The 20,184-nt window shown below is 36.1% G+C and overlaps 1 protein-coding gene across 1 annotated transcript; it reads right to left on the bottom strand.

The window, feature by feature from the left end:
* Positions 1-6,780: 6,780 nt before the first annotated feature.
* On the bottom strand, positions 6,781-7,809 carry LOC113332273 (putative bifunctional UDP-N-acetylglucosamine transferase and deubiquitinase ALG13). Its single transcript, XM_026578842.1, has 2 exons — positions 7,657-7,809; positions 6,781-7,548 (listed from the first exon to the last, which is right to left on the bottom strand). The coding sequence occupies exons 1-2, from the start codon at positions 7,724-7,726 to the stop codon at positions 7,001-7,003; spliced, it is 618 nt and encodes a 205-aa protein (XP_026434627.1). The 5' UTR covers positions 7,727-7,809; the 3' UTR covers positions 6,781-7,000.
* Positions 7,810-20,184: the final 12,375 nt, after the last annotated feature.

The raw sequence follows: 20,184 nt of genomic DNA, 5'->3' as shown, positions 1-20,184 counted from the left end.
ATATGATTGTTTGGTATAGTGATTTCTAGTGCTACCATACTGATATACATATCAGTATGGTAGTGATTTGTAGTGTAATATTAACTACACAAAATGAGATTTTTAGTACATATCATTCACCTGTGATGGAACCTCCAAAACATCTTGCGAGGGGACATCCAGAACATCTTGTGATGAAATATCCAAAGGATCTTGTGATGCAACCTCCAAATGACTTTCTGAACTGGTTGTAAGTATGTATTCTTGTTGCTTACCTGTAACTTCACCTGCATCTTTCGGTTCAATGGGTTCTTGTTGCTCAGTTGTTTCTTGTGGAATTTGTAAAGGCCGCAAATCTCTTCCAAACAGATTATCAAATTGTTCTCGTAAGTTAATACCAAAAAGATCATCGTTTTTATCTGGAAGGAGGTCTGCAAACTTTTCGACATAAACACCAACGCCAGAGTTTTCTATTTCTATAAAATCTGGCATAGACAGCTTTTCAATGTGTTCCAAACTCGACATCATAGTAAACAAAGGTACATCCAGCAAATGAAACTCTTCCGCCGCCAATCCGGCGTTATGCTCTGGAAATTTCTGCGAATTAACTACAACTGAAGACTTCGTTTCTAGCATAGTTGTAAGAAACTCCTTTGCTGCTTCCTTCCTAACTTCAAGTTGATCAACCTGCAAAAATCAATTGAAACTGTCAACAAAAACCTACTTAGCTTGAGTTTTTGCTATGTCTACCACCACAAGAATGTACTGTTACATATAAATATGTTCCACTACAAGAATGTACTATTACATATCAATATGTAATGGTAGATACCACTACATATTGATAAGTAACAGATAGATATTGATATGTAACAGATAGATAGTGGTATACAAGAATGTACTGTTACATATCAATATGTAATGGTAGATACCACTACATATTGATATGTAACATATAGATATTGATATGCTACTTAGACTACGTACTGATATGCTACTTACCTGTGTGTTTTCTTTGCCCTTTTTCTCTTGTATATCTTTGACTTTTTGCTCCAAATTAGATTTAGCCCAATTTTTAACCTCAGAACGCGGAACTTCAACATCATGGAACTTCAATACTGAAGTTGTTGACAATTAAACCTCAGAGGCGGCATTAACATGAGTTTGATCTTTCGGTGTTGACAAACCAGCTTCAGGAATGTTTACATTAGCATCTGTTTGATCTTCCGGAGAACCTTGCATTTCGTTCTCAACTATTTTGTCCACATTCAACTCTTCATTGGGGTTTCTTGGAGTAGGTGTACATCCCAAGCTAACATAATCTTCCTGGATGGCTTCTCTCTGCAAAGGGAAAGCTTTCCGGTAAATATCATGCAACATGAACTCAAGCTTTGAAGCGTCAACCGGTTCTCCCTCTTGCTACATTGTGTTGAATTCACTCCATTTGGCAAATATTGTATTCCTCAAATCACCGTATTTAATCTTCCAATCTTCTCCCCCCAATATTGAGTCCTCTTCTTCTTTCTCTTCTTCCTTCTCTTTTTCCTCTTCTTCTTTCTCTTCTTCCGATTCGGAATTGTCATCTAAAGAAAAAGCATCATCATTTGCTTCCTGTTAAATCCTTCTTGAAATACGATTAAGGATTTGTATTTCTTCGTGTGTTATCTCATCTTTGAAATCAACATGGAACTGGTACAAATCAAATAAATGTAAAAAAGCAACTACATATTAGATATTACCAAAAAAAAACATGTCGAAGTTCTTTCTCTATTAGATACACAGGGAGAATTACATATTGATATGCTAATAACTACATATCAATATGTATCACCACAAATTGATATGCTAATAACTAATACATATTGATATGCTAATAACTACTACATATTGATATGTTAATAATTACATATCAATATGTCGAACTACGTGTACTTATCAATATATATTTTTATTATGACAAAATATGTACGGCAAGTTTACCTGATACTCAGAAAGATCAATATCCTTTAGGAACTTAGCACATATCTTTGTATGATTCCACCTAGCCACTCTTGGCACATACATTCCTGCAGGTTTTGTCACTATATCCTCGGGCGCCACCAAATGGGTATGCTCCGCAAACCATGGCTGCAAAATATTGATATGCAGTATTAGATATACTATCAAAATGTAGAAAACACATAAAAAAAAACATTTTGAAGTAGAATAAACAAATAAATAGATTCTTACCAACAAATAAATAGCACAACCATTTGTGCGTTCTACGGATTCCACGTTTTCATTCAGCTCTTTCTCTAAATGAGAATGGATGAGGTCAGGCCATGAAATATTCTTAGCCTTCTCAAGATCAAGAACGAAACCAATATATTTTTCAGTCAAAGCGTTTGCGTCACTTGTAGCGAAAAATAATGAAGTGCACACATACAAGCAGATAAGCCTAACAAGATCTTCGGCATCTTCCTCGTCTTCCTCGTCTTCTTCAGAATCTTCATTTGATTGATCACCCACGCTTTGCAGAGACTCTTCATCAGACTTCTTCTTTTTCAGATTAATTGGTGTTCGTTTAAGGATATTCAAGATTGCCTTCACAATCATTGGCCTAGTCACTTTATCACCAGCTTTCATATCATTAGGAAAAGTCCTTTTGAAAAATTCTGTTTCACGCCATCCACTTTTTTTATTGACTTGTGTAAGTCTATAATCAAGATATTCCCTATTTGGAATTCTCGGCATCCCATAAATAAGTGCCATTTCTTCTGGTGTGGATACTAGCTCATTCGGTTGGCCATGCCTTTTAAAGACAAATCTAAGCTTGTTTGGATCTTGACCCCTAACATAACAGCGTAACATTTTCGTCATTGCATCTTCAATCTTCAACCAATGTTCCAACTCAAATCTTGTGTACCAGAACATTAGGAACAGGTTACCGAATGATGCTTCAGAAATCATCTTCAGCTGCAACTCACTCAACTCAAGGTTTTCAGTGGACTTCGCAATAGCCTTCTTAGTGGTCCTAATAGTCTTCGCAAGCCCCCACAAGTCCCTGAAACCGCCACGGTATAAACTTCGTGGTTTTCCATCTCCTTTCTTACGCTTATTAGAACCTACACAATAACAAGAACCAAAAACTATTACAGTACATATCAATATGGTATATCAAATATGTAGTTACATCATCAATATGTAGTTGTAATATCTACCAAGTCTTGAAACTACATATTATTAACAGTACATACGAGAATATAAGTATCTACCTCTACATATTTATATGTAATATGTTATCAGAGTATAAGTATTTACCTCTATATATTGATATATAATAGTAGATACCACTACGTTTTATTTTAACTACATATCGATTTGTAATAGTACGTATGACATATGTATCTGCTTCGATACAGTAAAAATGTAAAAACACTTAATACCAAAAACAAGCACAACAATGCATCATTACATACTCATAAACATACGTTATTAAGGATACATATTATTCATACGCTTTTTTCTTATATGTAGTTGTACTACATACCTTCTACATTTGCTTTCCCCCCTTTTATTTTTGGTGAAGGAGTAGCATCTCTCAAGGAAACTGCTTTCTTTCCCTTCTCTTCCCCTACACCATATCAAATATGTAGTTAATGTATCTACCATGAACATGAAACAACTACATATCAAATACCACAACATACTGGTAATTTTATAACTACATACTGATAACTACATATGAACCACAATTTACCGGGGTCGAGGGGGCAGCGCCCCCTCGTTATTAAGAATTAGCTTTAGTTTGAACATTACAAACCTTCTTTCAGGAGCGCTTTTGTTTTCCCCCTTTTTTCTTTTCCCTTTATTTTGGATAAGGAGTAGCATCTCTCAGGACAAGTGCTTTGTTCCCCTTTGCTGGTGGTGAAGGAGTAGCAGCCTTTGTCGCTGTTTTTCCTTTTGCTTTAGTTGTTGCCGCTGCTGTTTTTCTTTTGCTTTTTGCTTCAGGAGCAGCATCTGCTTTCTTTCCTTTGGTTTTTGCTGTTTTTGTAAACCAAAAGTTTTGTACACATTACATATCAGTATGGTACAACATATAACTTGTCAAAATGAAGTACAAATTGCAGACAACATATTGATATGTAGTACACATATAAATTGACATACTAAATTTTAGTATGTATTAGTTAAACAACACTACGTTTCAATATGTAACAGTATATATTTTAGGTTTTGGGAATATTGCATGTCAATATGAAGTACATATTAGGCTTTTTTTTATTTGATTTACCTTTTTCCTGAGGAACCTTACTCATACTTCTTGTTGTGGGAGATTTAGCAGTAGGGGAGGTTCCTGTTGGTGAATCATCGGTAGACTTACTTCTTCTTTTCACTGGTGTACGATATTTAGCAGTAGGGGAGGTTTCTGTTGCTGAATAATCGACAGATTTCCTTCTTCTTTTCAATAGTGTAGGAGATTTAGAAGCAGGGGAGGCTTCTGTCGGTGAATCATCGTCAGATTTCTTTCTTCTTTTCACTGGTGATGGAGATACTTCTGTTGGTGAATCATTAACAATTTTTCTTCTTCTTTTTACCTGGGTTTCTTCTACAATTTCTTCTGTAATTGTCCTCTTGATAGTTCTAACCATTTTTTCTCTTCAATTGAATGAATAAAAATTAGGTTAGGAACTGATGATTTATGTAATTGATTAGGTCAGGAACTGATGATTTTTCTGTAATTAATGATTTCCGAAATCGTTTTTCAGATGAGTTTGATTGAGAAGAAAGAAGAGATAGAAGCGATTGGTAAAGAAGAAATTGAAGGAGCGGTTCTGTAACTGAAGAAACGAGAGAGAAAGAATCGAAAATGAAACTGAAAATTACTTTTAACGTGTCTATGGGTAGATAGGTAATTTTAGGCAGGTTTAAACTTTATTGGACTAACCGATAAATGTGTTATCCCTCTGGACTAGCCAATAATACGGGCCGAAATTACTGGACTAAATAAGAAATGTCTCATGTGGGCCACAAAATCCAACATCTCATTCCCTCGGGTATGATTTTTTCTGTTTTATTATCATGTTCCTTTTGACCGCTGCTATTACGCACCTTTTTTTTTTTCCATTTTTGCACAATACAAGGAAACTGAATCAGGCTTTAATAAGATCATCAAATTGATAAAAATTTAATTGTGAACATGATGGGTCTTCCTTTTTTACACTTTTCTGGTTTCCTCTAAGGTTGTGCCTTGTTTTTTATTTAGACCATGGAAGTTCTGGTGCAAACAAATGAACCAATATCCTTCGGGGTCAATTATAAACCTTGTAGAAGAGTGATGAATGTCATGTCGATAGGCAAGGAAATTGATGAGATTCTTCTTGTTTATCAACCCGAGGAGAAAAAGCAAATCATTACGTAAGTTAATTTATAGTCTCGTTTCTTTTCGCAGAAATTACATGTTAGAGATGCTTTATGTATTCTGACTTGCTAATTGTTTTTATTTTTTAATAGAAAAGGAAGATATATTGATATAGATAAAGATTACATCTGATTTAGGCTGAATGGAGGATAAATTATCCAACCATTCACCTGATATATTGAATCTTCTACTATATTTAGTTGCTTTATCTTCCCGACCATTAGAACTTCTATTAACTTTCTCAGTTTTAACATAACTAAAATTATTTAGAATAAAAAGACAATTCTATAACATAGAGTTGTTGAACCAGCTAATCTGGTCCTCACTTTTATTATGAAAAGAGACGACGTTCTTCGCATGTTGGAGATGCTTCATGTATTCTGACTTGCTAGTTTGTTTCCATGCAAACAGGATACCCAAAGCACGAAGTACATCAGGACAGTCCCCTGTACTTCAAAGGAAATAAACGAGTCACTTCAGCATCTTAAATTGAACAACTAATCTGGTTTTTCAGACTCGTCTATGGGATGCCTTACAAAATCAGTTATTATATTTCTCGAGTCGGAAAAGTTTCCTATTTGCAAGTATAGGTCTTATGGTTGGAGTAAACATGTTTTCATGTCTTTTACTAGGCTATCACCTGTGCCATAACAGCCGGGGCCTGGGTCTGTTGCTAAAATTGGTGATGCCAAACCTTTTTTGGATCCGTAATTTAAATTGGTTGTTATGAAGTTTCCGAACGAATTGGTATGAGTTTGATAAGTAGCTTTATTATCTTCGATTTGAAAGAAAAACTAACTACCAAAACCTCTATATGTTTACACTGAGCAAGTATACTGAATATAAATAGGTCCAAGACATGTGGCATATATTACATGCACTGACAGATAATAGATTTATAGATTTATCATATGAACACTCCCAACAATATCCCCACCAACTGATGGACGGTGTACGTGCGCGGAATATTTATGAGAGGTACGCCATGGAAGTAGAGGCCAGGGTATGGAAGGGGTTACTTGCCAACTGATTCATTCAGCCGAGAAGAAAGCTCTGCTTAATGGGTTGTTGTGCTGTTTAATAAATCATGAAAGATGAAGACTGCGGTGTAAAATTATTTGGAATACGCATGCCTTTTTCCGTTTGAAACTTTTAAGTGGTTCCAAATACGTCCCCCTCTTGTAATTCAGAATCTTACCCACATCTCTGGTTATGGATAACAGAAATGGGATGTCGATTAACTTTTTCCTTTTATGTTTGGAAATGTAAATGATTTTCTTAAGTGGTACAACAGGTGCGGTGAAAAGTTATTTCCTCAAGTTCATGAACTTCTCACCAACTCATGTTACCAATTTAGTAGCTAGATACGAACCCCAAGAGATTCGAGTTCTTAGACTAGATTAATTTTTTCAGAGTTTCAAACTCCAAATTAACTAAAATTACTTAATACTGTAGTTGCTACATATTTAGAGTCTAATTGATACTTTTCTTCATCTTATTGTTGTAGCTAGCTAGCAAAGAGATAAACGTGTGACCAGTAGTATTCTGATCAAGTACACAGTGCAGACATAGTAATGGATATCAGAGGCTATGATCAGCAACAGACGATGATGACGGTGTTCATAGTTTGACATTGCCGCCTTGTTTTACAGAGATCTGAATATTGATGTCCGTGTTGCAACATCCGCAGCTAGAGCATGGTTCTGGGGATGGACATGGAGGTGGTGGTGATGGTGATGGTGGAGGTGGTGAAGGAGGGGGTGGCGACGGAGGGGGCGGTGACGGTGATGGTGGAGGTGGTGATGGAGGGGGTGGCGACGGTGATGGTGGAGGTGGCGATGGAGGGGGTGGTGGAGGTGGTGATGGAGGGGGTGGCGACGGTGATGGTGGAGGTGGTGATGGAGGGGGTGGTGGTGGCAAATTGTTTTTGCAGCAACAGTCGCAATGCACACTGTTGTTAGCTACCGTGCATTTATTATTGACCATTGTGCTACCGAACTTGGAAACACATGCATCTCTACACCAGTTTGTACAATAAACGGTGCAATCAGATGTTGGAGCCCAGAGAACGTCTGTGTACAAGTCGTTAGGGTTACATGCTTCTTTTCCTTCCAGCGACATGCTTTCGACAACAGTACTCCTCTGGATTACCGCTGTCATTTCCACAACTGTAGGAAACCAACCAACATATAGTAAAAGGAAATATGCATTATTTGCTCCAAAAGAACAGAAAGGAGAGCAGAGTACATGACTTCACAGAGTACATTAAAACTTACCAGAGATACGGGTGATTGCCAGGAGGAAAAGAACAAGAAAAGAACCAGAAAATATCCTCGTAATAGCCATAATTTGGATTGACTGGTTTGGTTAGAGCCTTAGAGGCCGAATCTTTTTTCTCCTTCGGTTTCTATTGTGTTTAGGTTTCATATATATATATATATAATATCCATATTTAGATTAAAAGCAGATCCAACTGAGATTTTTTTACCAAGAGTAGATCCAACTGATTTTTTTTAAGAAAAATGTATGCAGATCTTTCGTGGAAACTATTTTTCGCGAAAATAAATTAGATATTTTGAATTGCGTGCAAACATTAATGCTAGATCTACAAATTTCAGACTCTAGTGTCCAAAGTCCAAACTAGCATGTGAAGTTTCTCGTAAATATCATTCATAATGGCTCCTTGTAAATAGGAAAAACTTATTAATTCCGATCTAGATACGATGAGATCTCACGCACACATGATTGTCAACTTTGCTCCAACCATGGTGATAAAACACGTTTCCTGGTCTCGACTCGTGACAATGTTGATTTAAGTTTCAGTGTAGGGCCATGCTTTCCCCTCTTAATGCTATGCCATTAGTCTTTTCTAGCCATTCATGTTTCTATCATGATCAGTGATCACCAAGCCATGTGGTACTTGAACCTCATTAACTAGTCTCTAGTGTCTGGAATTGTGAGCCCGACTATGTGCATCATCGCTGAAGTGTAAAATAGGTGTGCAGGTTCCTCCCCTCATTATTGGTTGGGTTTTGTTATCTTTTGCATTCATGCACAAGATAAGAGCCAATTATTGGTACAGAAAATGGGCTATATAGCCAAAAGTGCACATTTTCTGGGCCATATGGACAGTTAGGATTCAGCCTGGGTCAAATGGACAGAGGAATCTTTAAAATGAGGAGTTTACGTTACTACCCTTTTGAAACCGTCAAAGGAATATCTTGTTCTCGTCTTCTCCGTTTCCTGAAACATAACGAGATCTAAAAAAAGCCAGAGAAAGCTCTCGTATTCCATCACTTCTGCACCTCATCTTTCTCGTTTTCCATCAGCTCCATTACCAAACAAACAAGTATCATCATCTTCGTCTTCTTTCTACACCGTCTCCAATATCAAAAACGGTAACATCATCATGCACCTCTACCATCTCCATATCCTCCACAAATCACCAACACCACCATCGACATCATCAACTTAATCCAACAACACCATCATAGATACCAGCAACACCACCATCAAAATGGGTTTTCGTAATTTGATTAAATTTCTGAAATTAGGGTTTTATGTTAATTCGATTTCAGAAGATAAGAAATTGGTACTCTGCAATTTCCTAAATTAGGGTGTTATTCTGTTTTTTGTTGAGATTGCAGAGTACTCTGTTTTTTTCCAATTGCTAAGGATGAAGACTATGCTCAAATTGGTAAGTTTCTTGACCTTAATTGTGTTTTGATTTCAAATTCGTTCATCTTAATTAGATGAAACTGGTTTTATCTTGTGCTAGATTTAGTTGAACATACATGGCGAAAATGGGTTTTATCCTATACTAAATTGGGTTGAATTTGGTTTCACCCATTTTAAACTACCATGCAACTGGTTTTCATCCTATACTAAATTGGGTTGAATTTGCTTTCACCCATTTTAAACTAGGATGAAACCGGTTTCATCTATAGGTAGGATGAATCTATGATTTTTGAATTAGGTATCACTCATTGTAAATTCATCCTATACTAAATTGGGTTGAATTTGGTTTCACCCATTTTTAAACTACCATGCAACTGTTTTTCATCCTATATTAAGTTGGTTTGAATTTTCTTTCACCCATTTTAAACTAGGATGAAACCGGTTTCATCTATAGGTAGGATGAATCTATGATTTTTGAATTACGTATCACTCATTGTAAACAAGGATGAAACTGGGTTTCATCCTATACTAAACTGGGTTTCATTCTAATGATTAGGATGAAACTGAATTTGGTTCCATCCACATTCACACTAGGATGAAACTGGTTTCATCCCGTTTTAAATTGAGTTAAATTGAAATTGGTTTCCGTACAAGCTTAAAATAGGAGGAAACCAATTTCATCCTTTCTTAGATTGAATAAAATTTTGTTTTCATCCATGTTTGAACTTGGATGAAACCAGTTTCATCTAATTCAACAGTGGATTGAATTTGGTTTCACCCATGTTTAATCTTAGATGAAACTGGTTTCATCCAGTTTTAGATTGGGTTGAGTTAGGTTCCCCCATGTTGAAACCAGGATGAAAATGATTTCATCCTGTTTTAGATTGGGTTGAGCTGGTTTCATCATGTTCAAACTGGTTTATGTATGTTTGTATTGCTTATTGTTGTTATGGAGCACTATCTGTTGAGTGTTTGAGCTCATGTAATGGTAAACTGGCCCCTTTTATCCAATACTAGGGTTCTTGTTTGCTGGGTTGTTTGTCTGTTGAGATATATGGCTACTTACTGTCATTTTTTGAACTACTGTTATCCTCAGCTTGTTTTTGTTTTATGGTTTTGAACTACTGTTATCCTTATTATCTTGCGGAATCCACCTGCGATCCCATCAACCTGTACCCATTTGAAAATCTCAGGCCAACATACTTCTACGCAGCTCATACTTCATTCTCTGTTGCTCCATTATATTCCGTTTCAGCTCAACCTGCATCTGCATGCCTATGCCTGCTATTTCAGCTCCATCTCAACTGCATCTCATTCTCTGCTCATACATCTACCAGCACCTCGTTTGAGCCTCATTCTAGCTTCCCAGCATCAACTAGTAGCACTATCTTTTCAAAGACATTGAACTCATGGCATCAGTTCCCATTACAGCAACTGCAACTCAAACTCACTGCACACCAACTTGCCTTACCACTCTCCAGTTCATTTAATTCCTAAACATACATATGATAGTTGCATGTTCGGCACAACCCAGGCCGTTGGATTCAATCCTTGGCAGTTATCCATGCATGCAACTGAACTGCAATATAGAGCTCCAGCATTTCAGCGATTGCAATCAAGCAGCAACAACGTCACATCACCAACTAAAGCTGCACATTACAGCATCTCTGCAAGCCAACTCCATATCTTTCACTTCCATCTCTAACCTGCGGAACCAATTTTGCTTTATGAGACTACTCTGTTTTACAATAACCATTGCTTCATGATTACTATGTTCTATGAGATTATCAGTTTTATGAGATTGCCCTGTTTTATGTTACTCTGTTTTATATTGCTACGATTACTCTGTTTTTGCTGAGATTACTCTGTTTTATGTAACTTCATATTTTCTTTTTTGCAGAGATCGAGTTCAATTAGAAGTTGGTGTTGTTGTTATTCATGAAGCAATGGTTACCGTGGAAGTAGGTGGACTGGTGATGACATCATTTGGACTCGATTGTCAACTGAAATGGTTGTAATTATGCGTACGTAGAAGCTCTGAGTAGGTTGTGTTGTGGTAGTTGTTGTGTAAAATGATAAAGCTCTGAGTAGGATCTGTTATGTAGAATTTTTTTTTAATTACCCTGAAACAGAGTACTCTGTTTAATATATTAACTCATGAAACAGAGTACTCTGTTTTTTTTCTGAAATTGTAGAGTACTCTGTTTTTTTTTTCCAACCTTTACTAACCCAACGCAGTAAAGATTTGTAGAAGATAAGAACATGTTTGTCTCTTCAGGTTAATAAATAAAAAATATTCTGGGTCAAATATCCATTTTGGCTAAATGAACAGTATTTTTCTGTTTTTTGGCTATATAAACAGTATCTAAAGCTAACAATCTATTTCACCCAGAAATTTTTTGTTTTGGTCTTTTTGACCAATTTTGTGTTATTGGTATTGGAAATGATGAAAAATAATAAAAAAAATATGAGAGATAATGTTTTCTTGTATTGGAAAAGGTAAATGTTCATGGATTTTTTTAATTTCTCTCTATATAAATGCAAATTTTATCTTCTCCGATGCAAGAAACATTATCTCTCATATTGTTTTTTACTTTTTATCATTTTTAATGCGAATGATTAGCTCGTTGCACAAGAAAAAAAAAACCTTGTTGGTTCCTATAAAAAAAAAACAAATCACTGTAGTTTGCGAATAACTGCGCTGAGGAATTGGTGAAATCAGCTTCTCGAAACTGAAACAAATTATTCTTTTCATCACTAAAAAAAAAAATAGATCAAGTACAGGAGGAGAATGACTTGCTTATCTCGCATATTGGATAAGTGGATAATTCTTCATCTCCATATGACTTAATCATAGGTGATGAGACTTTGAAGAGACAGAAATTGTAAAGAGTACTTAAAGAAAATTTAATATGCACAAGTTAGGGGGCGTAACCATGATTTCACATAATTCAACTGTTGTGGAAGTTGATCAACAATGAGCGAAGGATACTGAAAACCGGAATATACAGCTAAGGATCATGATGGCAAAACTAATTATTGTTATGTAATTTAAACCGTCTGAGATCATAGAAGAATGCATTAAATTGCAATATATGGGTCCAATCTTTATGTCTGAGTCTGAGATCATGTTTATTATATCAACCAACAGGTGCAGGCCAAGCAGATACTTAAACAAATTGGGCCGAAAGTACGAGTTTAATCTAACGAATTAGTATCGCGAGTGCCCGAATCTCATTTGGTACGGCAAAATCACGAATCGTGTAGGCCCAGTGGACATTTGAAGCGGGAATGAACGTGGTAAGTGTAGGCCCAGTAGACACTTAAACAAATTGGGCCGACTGTAGGAGTTTAATCTAACGAATTAGTACGCCCGAATCTCATTCGGTACGACAAAATCGCGAATAAGATGGGAACACTACACCAAATTCTAGGATTAGTAACTCAGATTAGCAACAGCTTATCATCTGTTGCGAATTTGCTGTTGCTAGTTTCAGTTGCAAAAATTTGGCAACAGTTCAGAACTGTTACCAAACTCGCAACTGTTTGATTCAGTTGTGATTCGCAACTAAACCCGTTTGTCCGCGTGCAAAAGACTACTGTTGCTAATTTCAGATACTGGAAAGTCTGACTCGGTTATCTTATCTCTGTTACATTATTATTATCGATCACTTCATTCTTTCTCTACCTCTCCTCTTTCTCGCTCCCCCTGTGAAACCATGATGAAACCCTAATTTTGAAGTTCGTTCTTCTCCTTTCTGCTACCACCACCATCATTATCATCAACATCATAAACCTCCAAATCCTTTTCCCTATTTTCTTTCAAAGCCCCAGAGATTTTTTTCTATCTGCAGAATCCGTAAACTCAGAACCTAATGGTCGTCGTCGGGAAGATTGGGTTCGATTCGAGTTTGATATCTATAGCAAGGTGGATGAATCAGCTGGGTATTGGATAGAAATTGAAAGCCAGGAACTAGGGTTCTGTTCTGGTTCAATTTTGAAGAAGAGAGAAAAGGAGATATTATGATGCCATCGTAGATAAGTTTGTTGTGATGCCGAGAAATCAAGATGAGAAGATGACATCAGTAGTGGAGGAGAAGTTCTGATGAAAACATAGAAGAATTAGAGCCTTGCTGGTGTTGATTTTGTAGATCACTAGAGGTGATTGAAGTATGAATGGAAGTTCTAATAGGTTAAGGAGATTGGGTTTTACCCGATTTCAGTACACAGTTAGGTTTAAAGGGATGTGAAGATAATGGAGTTGATCTGGAGTTATAGGAGAAGGAATTGGTGGTATCTTATGTGATGCATGAAGATTCCATCTTACTTTTGTCTTTAATTTTCCCACTTAATTATGTATAGGATCTTTAAGTGTTTGTTAATGGTTTTCTTTCTATTTTTTATGCAGGAAAGACACTTACAGTGTATTCTCGGAACTCGTGGATCCAGAAGAGGTGCTTTGATTTCGAACAATGAATATAGTTCTGTTATTACATGCTATTTGATTTCTGATGTTTTTGTTTTGTTTCCTTGAACAACAATATGGAGAATGAACAAGGTATGTCTGAGTTATGTCGCTGATGAGTTTGAATGAGTTTGTATGGTCGTGACATGGATACTAGTGCTGCGTCAAGGAAATGACATTGGTACTGTTGGTTTGATGCGGCTGAGAAGATGCAGGCTATGTTGGTATACCAATGAGTGAGAACAAAAAGCTGATATTAGAGAGTTGGTGGTGGTGGCTTGAGCTGAGACAGATGGTTGAGTAGAACGTATGAATGTCAAGCTGCAGAATGGAGTGATATCCTTTAATTAAGGTCTGTTTCAACTTTACTTGTTAGATTTTCATAGTTACAAGTTTTTGATAAGAATAAAAAAGTGGCTTACTAGAGTAAATTGCATAAAGAACTGTACGGTCATTTTACAAGGATCAGTTGGTCCTTTTATTGCGAGGCATAATGGTAGTATGTACTGCTTGAGTGACTAGTTTTGTACAGATTCTGTTCATGTGAAGGTTGTTTCTTTTAATGAAGCAGGCAATATTTTAGAGTTAAAACTTGTTTCCTTGACTTGTTATGCACCAACTAGTAATTTGTTATTAAAAGTGGCTTTAACACATGTTCGTGATTCCAGGTTGAGGAGGCCGACAAGGGACTGCTGGTGGATTTGTTCATGTTTCAGCCCACATGGCTGCAACACTCATTCTGATAGCTTTTGTCATTGTGAAGTAATGTATGCAACCTTACTAATTGATGTAATAGTGGCTGGTACAGGAAATTGAGTAGATCGAATGGGGATTTCATTTTTCTTCTGCATTTCTACTGGTACAGGCATATTTACTGCATTTGTTTGTTGTATAAAGCCATTGTTTCGTCGTCAAGTTGAAATGTGCATTTGTTTGCGACTTCAGTTGTTGTAGTTGGAGTGCTAAGCTTAGGAATGCCGATTGGAATAACTAGAGTCAGCATTTCACAACCCTCATGTCTATTAGTATCAAGTTGTTTGTAACTCTAAATTGGCTTCAGATAGGAGTGTCAATCTGTTTTTTGTATCTCTGAGTCCGTGATAAGTTTTATACGATAGTATGAAACCTGTGTCGATGCAGTTTGAATAATTAATGATTCTTGTTAGAAATTTCTTCTGTTTCTTTAGACGATCATTATACACATGAAATCATCCCTATTACATATTGAAGCATTTTTGTCAACTGTCGTTAGATTCTAATCGAAGCTTCATCTATTACTCTTGTGTTTATCAAAATGTTTATGTTCACAGGTGGTGAGGATAGTACAATTAAATTTATGGAAACACACGGCCAAATCACTTCCAACATGCCTCTCTTAGAAATAGCATATGAAGATAGATTTGTTAGGCACCCATTTCCACTAAATTGCTTTTCAAGGTACTACCTTGGACCTGAATTCTATCAGGCTGTAAAAATCGGCATTATTCAATATGTTTTCTTGCTGAATGATGTTGCACTGATCTTATATGTATTGTTGTTTTTTTATGCTTTAGGCTTGCTGATGGGAATTCTTGTGACTTGAGCAGATGTTATTGAAGACATTATGTGCATTGTGTGTATGAAATTCATCATGGTACAATATGTACAATTGATAGTGAAATATATAATATTTGAGCTAAAAGATTGACATATATGAACTTCCAACAAAGTGAATGTTTGAGACAACAAAGGTACAAATGAATCTTCAATTTAATTATAATAAATGTTTATTATTCTTGAGGCAAATGGTGTTGTGTGATAAAGGTACAAAGATCTAAGGGAATAGGCGACCGCTGGGTGTGTATGTGATAAAGGAAGAAGATAGAATGCCTTAGGGAAGTTCCTATGGATTTAACAAATCAAGGATTTTTTTCATTTTGATCTCACTATGGACTCAACAAAAGATGAAAAGATCAGGGCAAATCACAAATTTAATGGTTTTCCCATAGTGGTCCTTGAGGAGCCGCGCGTCTCTTCATACACCGTGCAGATCACCAGCAGCCGTCAGCAGCCTTCCTTCATCCACGTGCTATAAGTAAACATGTTGGCGTCTCAGTGTAATCCGCGCGCCTCTTTTCTGTCCACCAATGGCTACATCGGATTTTCATTATCCAACGACTTTGATTATTTTCCTTATAAATTCAACTCATTTCAAATCCTAATTCACACCAATTTATTTTTCTTCAGTCACTATAACTTGTATAAATATGTCCCGACCCTTGTTAATTCAACGAGTTCAGTATACTCGAGAAGAGGATTTAGCTACTTGTAGAAACTATGTGTTGTTACAAACTCAGATTAATGAAGCATACTATTCGGGTGTGAATTTTGGGCCTGTATTTACGAGAAGTTCTGCAGTGATACTCTTAACCCCGAGTCGTCGTGCTATATGCGACATACAAAATCTTCTTCATACAATTAAGAAAAAAGAGTAAGTGAGACAATCAATTTGGACTCAGGGGTGAAATTGATGCTGAGATAGTCAGGAGATCTTTAGATGAATAGCAAAGATGGAAAAATATGGTTTTCCATTTCCAAGATTGTTTCAAAATCCTTAAAAAATTGAACATGTTCAACCCTTTCTTTTCAGAGGTTGTTTCAACAAGTACACCGCAAAAAAAGATGGTCAATTACAAGTTTTTCCATTGGTTAATTGAGTTAAAAAATTAAGTGGCAGTTTCTAACTAGAAGTAACTGCAATGCTTCATTTACACATATGGAATTTGATTTCAACAGAAAGCACTATTTTTCATTAATTAAAATTATAATTTCATTAGTTGTATAAATAAAATTTAGAACTCTTCTAATGTCGATCATCATTTCCTTCTCCACCTTGATTTCATTCTCCAGGATCCAAAATACTCGCACTTGCCAAGAAATTTGAGAATCTACTTATATCTCCTATGTAATTTGAGAAGGAATAATAGGGTGGTTGTAAACCTGAAGTTCATACAAATGTTGAAAAGGTTGCTTCTGGTGACGCGACATGATAATAAACTTTATTTGGGTTCTAGGACGAGATTGATGTTGAAAGGTGTCCCGGATCTCGTTGAATTATTCGATATTAGGGAAAAGGCAATGTTTGGTTTTCTGTATTCGGCACTTGTGTAGCGTCACCCACGTGCCATGATGCATTACTCCTAGAAGTACTCACGAAGTGATCACGATCATTAGGATTCACGCGTCTTCCATTTCCAAATTGTCTATATGTGCAAGCTTTTGTTGATTTAACCAATACAAATTGTTAAGCTACCGTTTCAATTGATCTTCACTGGCCTCTACATTGTAATATGGATAGGTTTGTTCAATAACGTGAGAACCAATCAGGATCGTGATTGGCTTGCCTTATTGTGAATTTATGCTTGGAAAATACCAACGTACTTCAATCATATTTGATGAAGACGATGATGAACTTCGAATCTGTAGTAGGGTAATTCATAAAACATGGTTGTTAAACACTGCTCGATCGAACTCGGAAGTGTTGCTATGTCAAGCTTGTTTGTCAAGTTTAGTTTATCAAAACTATATACTTGATTTCTAGTCTATTTATAGCTATGTCTCGGATTAGGATAGAAGTGTGTAGTTGAGATTTAGACTTCGCGGTGTTCACCAATTGAAGAAGAAGATTTACTGAAGATCTTAGAGGATTTTCATCAACAAAAGGTATGTGGAGACTAAAACTTATCTATCACTCAGAAGTCTATTATATTTTATCTTCTAAAGAGACTAAGTCTTATAGATATATAGACTTTTACATTGAAAAAGCGTGGGTTCAACAACCATACCCAATATTTCGTTCGACAATATGTATGGACTGACTCCAATATAATTCCGAGAGCACCATCTAATACAGCGAGCTCTATCAAGAATGATATGAAAGAGTTATATCTTTGTTTCTCTATGTAATCAGCAAAATCGAACAGATATTAATCCGTGAGCCTGATTATTATGAGAAACGACTTGGATGGTACCAAAGACTAGTATCCAAGTGTCAATCAATTTCAATCAACAACCAAAGGTTGGATTTACCAATTGATTGAACTACGCAGAACTTGTGATATTTCAATTATATAAAAAAATATAATGCGGAAGAGAAATAACACAGACACCAGAATTTTTGTTACGAAGGAAATCGCAAATGCAGAAAAATACCGGACCTAGTCCATATTTGAACACCATATTGTATTAAGTCGCTACAGAACCTAGCCTACTACAAGATAACTTCAGACTGGAATGTAGTTGAGCCCTAACCAGGTCCCACATTGATTAAGGTACAGTCGCGTTCTTTACGTCTCTAAATCCTAGCAGGACTCTACGCACTTGATTCCCTCAGTTGATCTCACCCACAACTAAGAGTTTCTACAACCCAAAGTCGAATACTTTATAAACAAATCTGCCTCCCACAGAAAAGTCTATTCTTATAGATAAATTTGTCACCCACAGAAATACCTATGAAGTTTTGTTCCGTCTTTTGATAAATCAAGGTGAACAGGAACCAATTGATATACCGGACTTATATTCCCGAAGAACAACTCTGAGATATCAATCGCCTCACAATAACATAACTTTATGGTAGTAGAAAAAGTTATTGTGGAACCACAAACGATGAGACGAAGATGTTTATGATTACTTTTTATATCTTACCTATCGGAGATAAATATCGATCCAATCTTATCAAAGATAGTGCTCAATACATATAACAAGTGAAATCTGAACACGCAACTACAGAAAAAATAGTTGGGTCTGGATTCAGAATCCCAATGAAGTATTTAAGTCGTTAACTTATAATGGTTTTACAAAAAACCTAGGTTAAAGGAGAATCGACTCTAGTCGCAATTAGTATCACACAGGAGGTGTAGGGATCAGGTTTTCCAGTTGCTAGAGTTCTCCCTTATATAGTCTTTCAAATCAGGGTTTGGATTCTAAGTTAGCTTACTAACAAAGAAATCAATATTCACCGTTAGATGAAAACTTTATTTAAGATTAAAACTAAGTTTGCTTAAAACCAAAGAAATATGTCTCCACCGTTAGATGGTCTTAGCTTGTTACACACAAATGGAAAATACATTTATTTAGATATGGGTAACGATACCTAAACGTGTATATTGAGTTGGCTCAACAATAGTTAACTGAAGTTAGCCATATGAACACTTTTATATCAACCACATTCATCTAACACTTCTAGATGAAATGATACCCAAATGAATCTAATTGTGTTATTCATAGAATTGTTCAATTCTCATAGAAGTATACAAGACAAAATTGAAGTAAAATCGGATTTGATTCAAAGAATCAATTCATGAACATTTAGCCATGGTTTGCAAAGATTGCATTCCTTAATATATAAATGTATTTGTTCATGAGTATGTAATCATAATTAACCGATTTTAGAACTTAACCTCCTAAGTTTGAAAACGGGTACGCAAACTTAAGTTTCAGACTTTGGTCATGTCCGACAGTTCACGAACGGGTTCGCATACTGTCGCCCCGGACCTAACTCAGGTGAAACCGTTCGCAAACGGGTATGCAAACTTGGTTCCTGGACTATAACAGTTAAAATCATTCGCATACTGGTATGCGTACTTGGTTCCCGGACCTGAATCATATTACAACAGTTTGCATACTGGTATGCATATTGTGCTACATCCAGACAATGGTTAATTGTTCTAAACTCCCATTTTAATCATTGAAACATCCTTAGAAGACGATAATAGCTGTCTTACATAAACTATTAGCTTATAAGTAATTTTCAAGTGATCGAATAATCAGTACAAAACATATATTCTGAAGTCTACATCAAATGACTGTCTCACACAAATCATGTAAGATGTTTCAAGGAAATTTTCAAATGATCATCTTTTGACATAATGTGAAGAACAATGATGAATGTAGCTGAATCAAAAAATCTTTCCAACAAATATTTCGAGAAAGATATAAGCGAGTTAACACTACACCATTTTCCAGGATTAGCAACAAAAATTCGCAACAACTCTTATGCAGTTGCGAATTAGCAATTGCTCAGATATTCGCAACAGCATGAAGCAGATGCCAAATTTGCAACTGCTGAGCATTCCACATGTTCTGACTTCTTGTGTGCCAGGCAACACCAGAACTTCACGTGTGCGCCCGAGTGTGTGCCTGGTAACACCTAGATTTTGTAAGTGTATTTACGTGTGTTAACTGCAGTCGTAGATAAGATTTTAAGATTAAATCTACGCCGTCGAGTTAACCCTGAACTCATACACACTTGCCTCCCTTCATCTTAATCACTCTTCACTTACCCTTCTTCTTTCACTAGCGGCGACTTCTGCATCTCAGTCTGAAGAACATTTAAGTTCTCATTCTCTCCCAGTCTGAAAAGCTCCAGTAACAACTAAATATTCAGTCAAAATCTCGATCGAGATAAGAAAACCATTTCATTTTAGGTGAAGATGATTAGTGTGTTTAATTTCTTAATCTAGGGTTCCTGGAAAAAAAAAATTGTTTCGTGTGGTCAGTTTGCTATAATGGAGAAACTCTACATATATATGGGTTTTATTTAATTTTTGATTTTGCTTCTTTGATTTGGTTTTCGAGTTTTCTGGTGATGATGACTCGATGTACTTCATCAACAAAAAAAAAA

The sequence above is a fragment of the Papaver somniferum genome, unplaced genomic scaffold (assembly GCF_003573695.1).
Source record: "Papaver somniferum cultivar HN1 unplaced genomic scaffold, ASM357369v1 unplaced-scaffold_131, whole genome shotgun sequence".
Taxonomy (NCBI): domain Eukaryota; kingdom Viridiplantae; phylum Streptophyta; class Magnoliopsida; order Ranunculales; family Papaveraceae; genus Papaver; species Papaver somniferum.
Note: the sequence above shows the minus strand (reverse complement) of the source record. Positions and strands in the feature narration are given on the sequence as shown.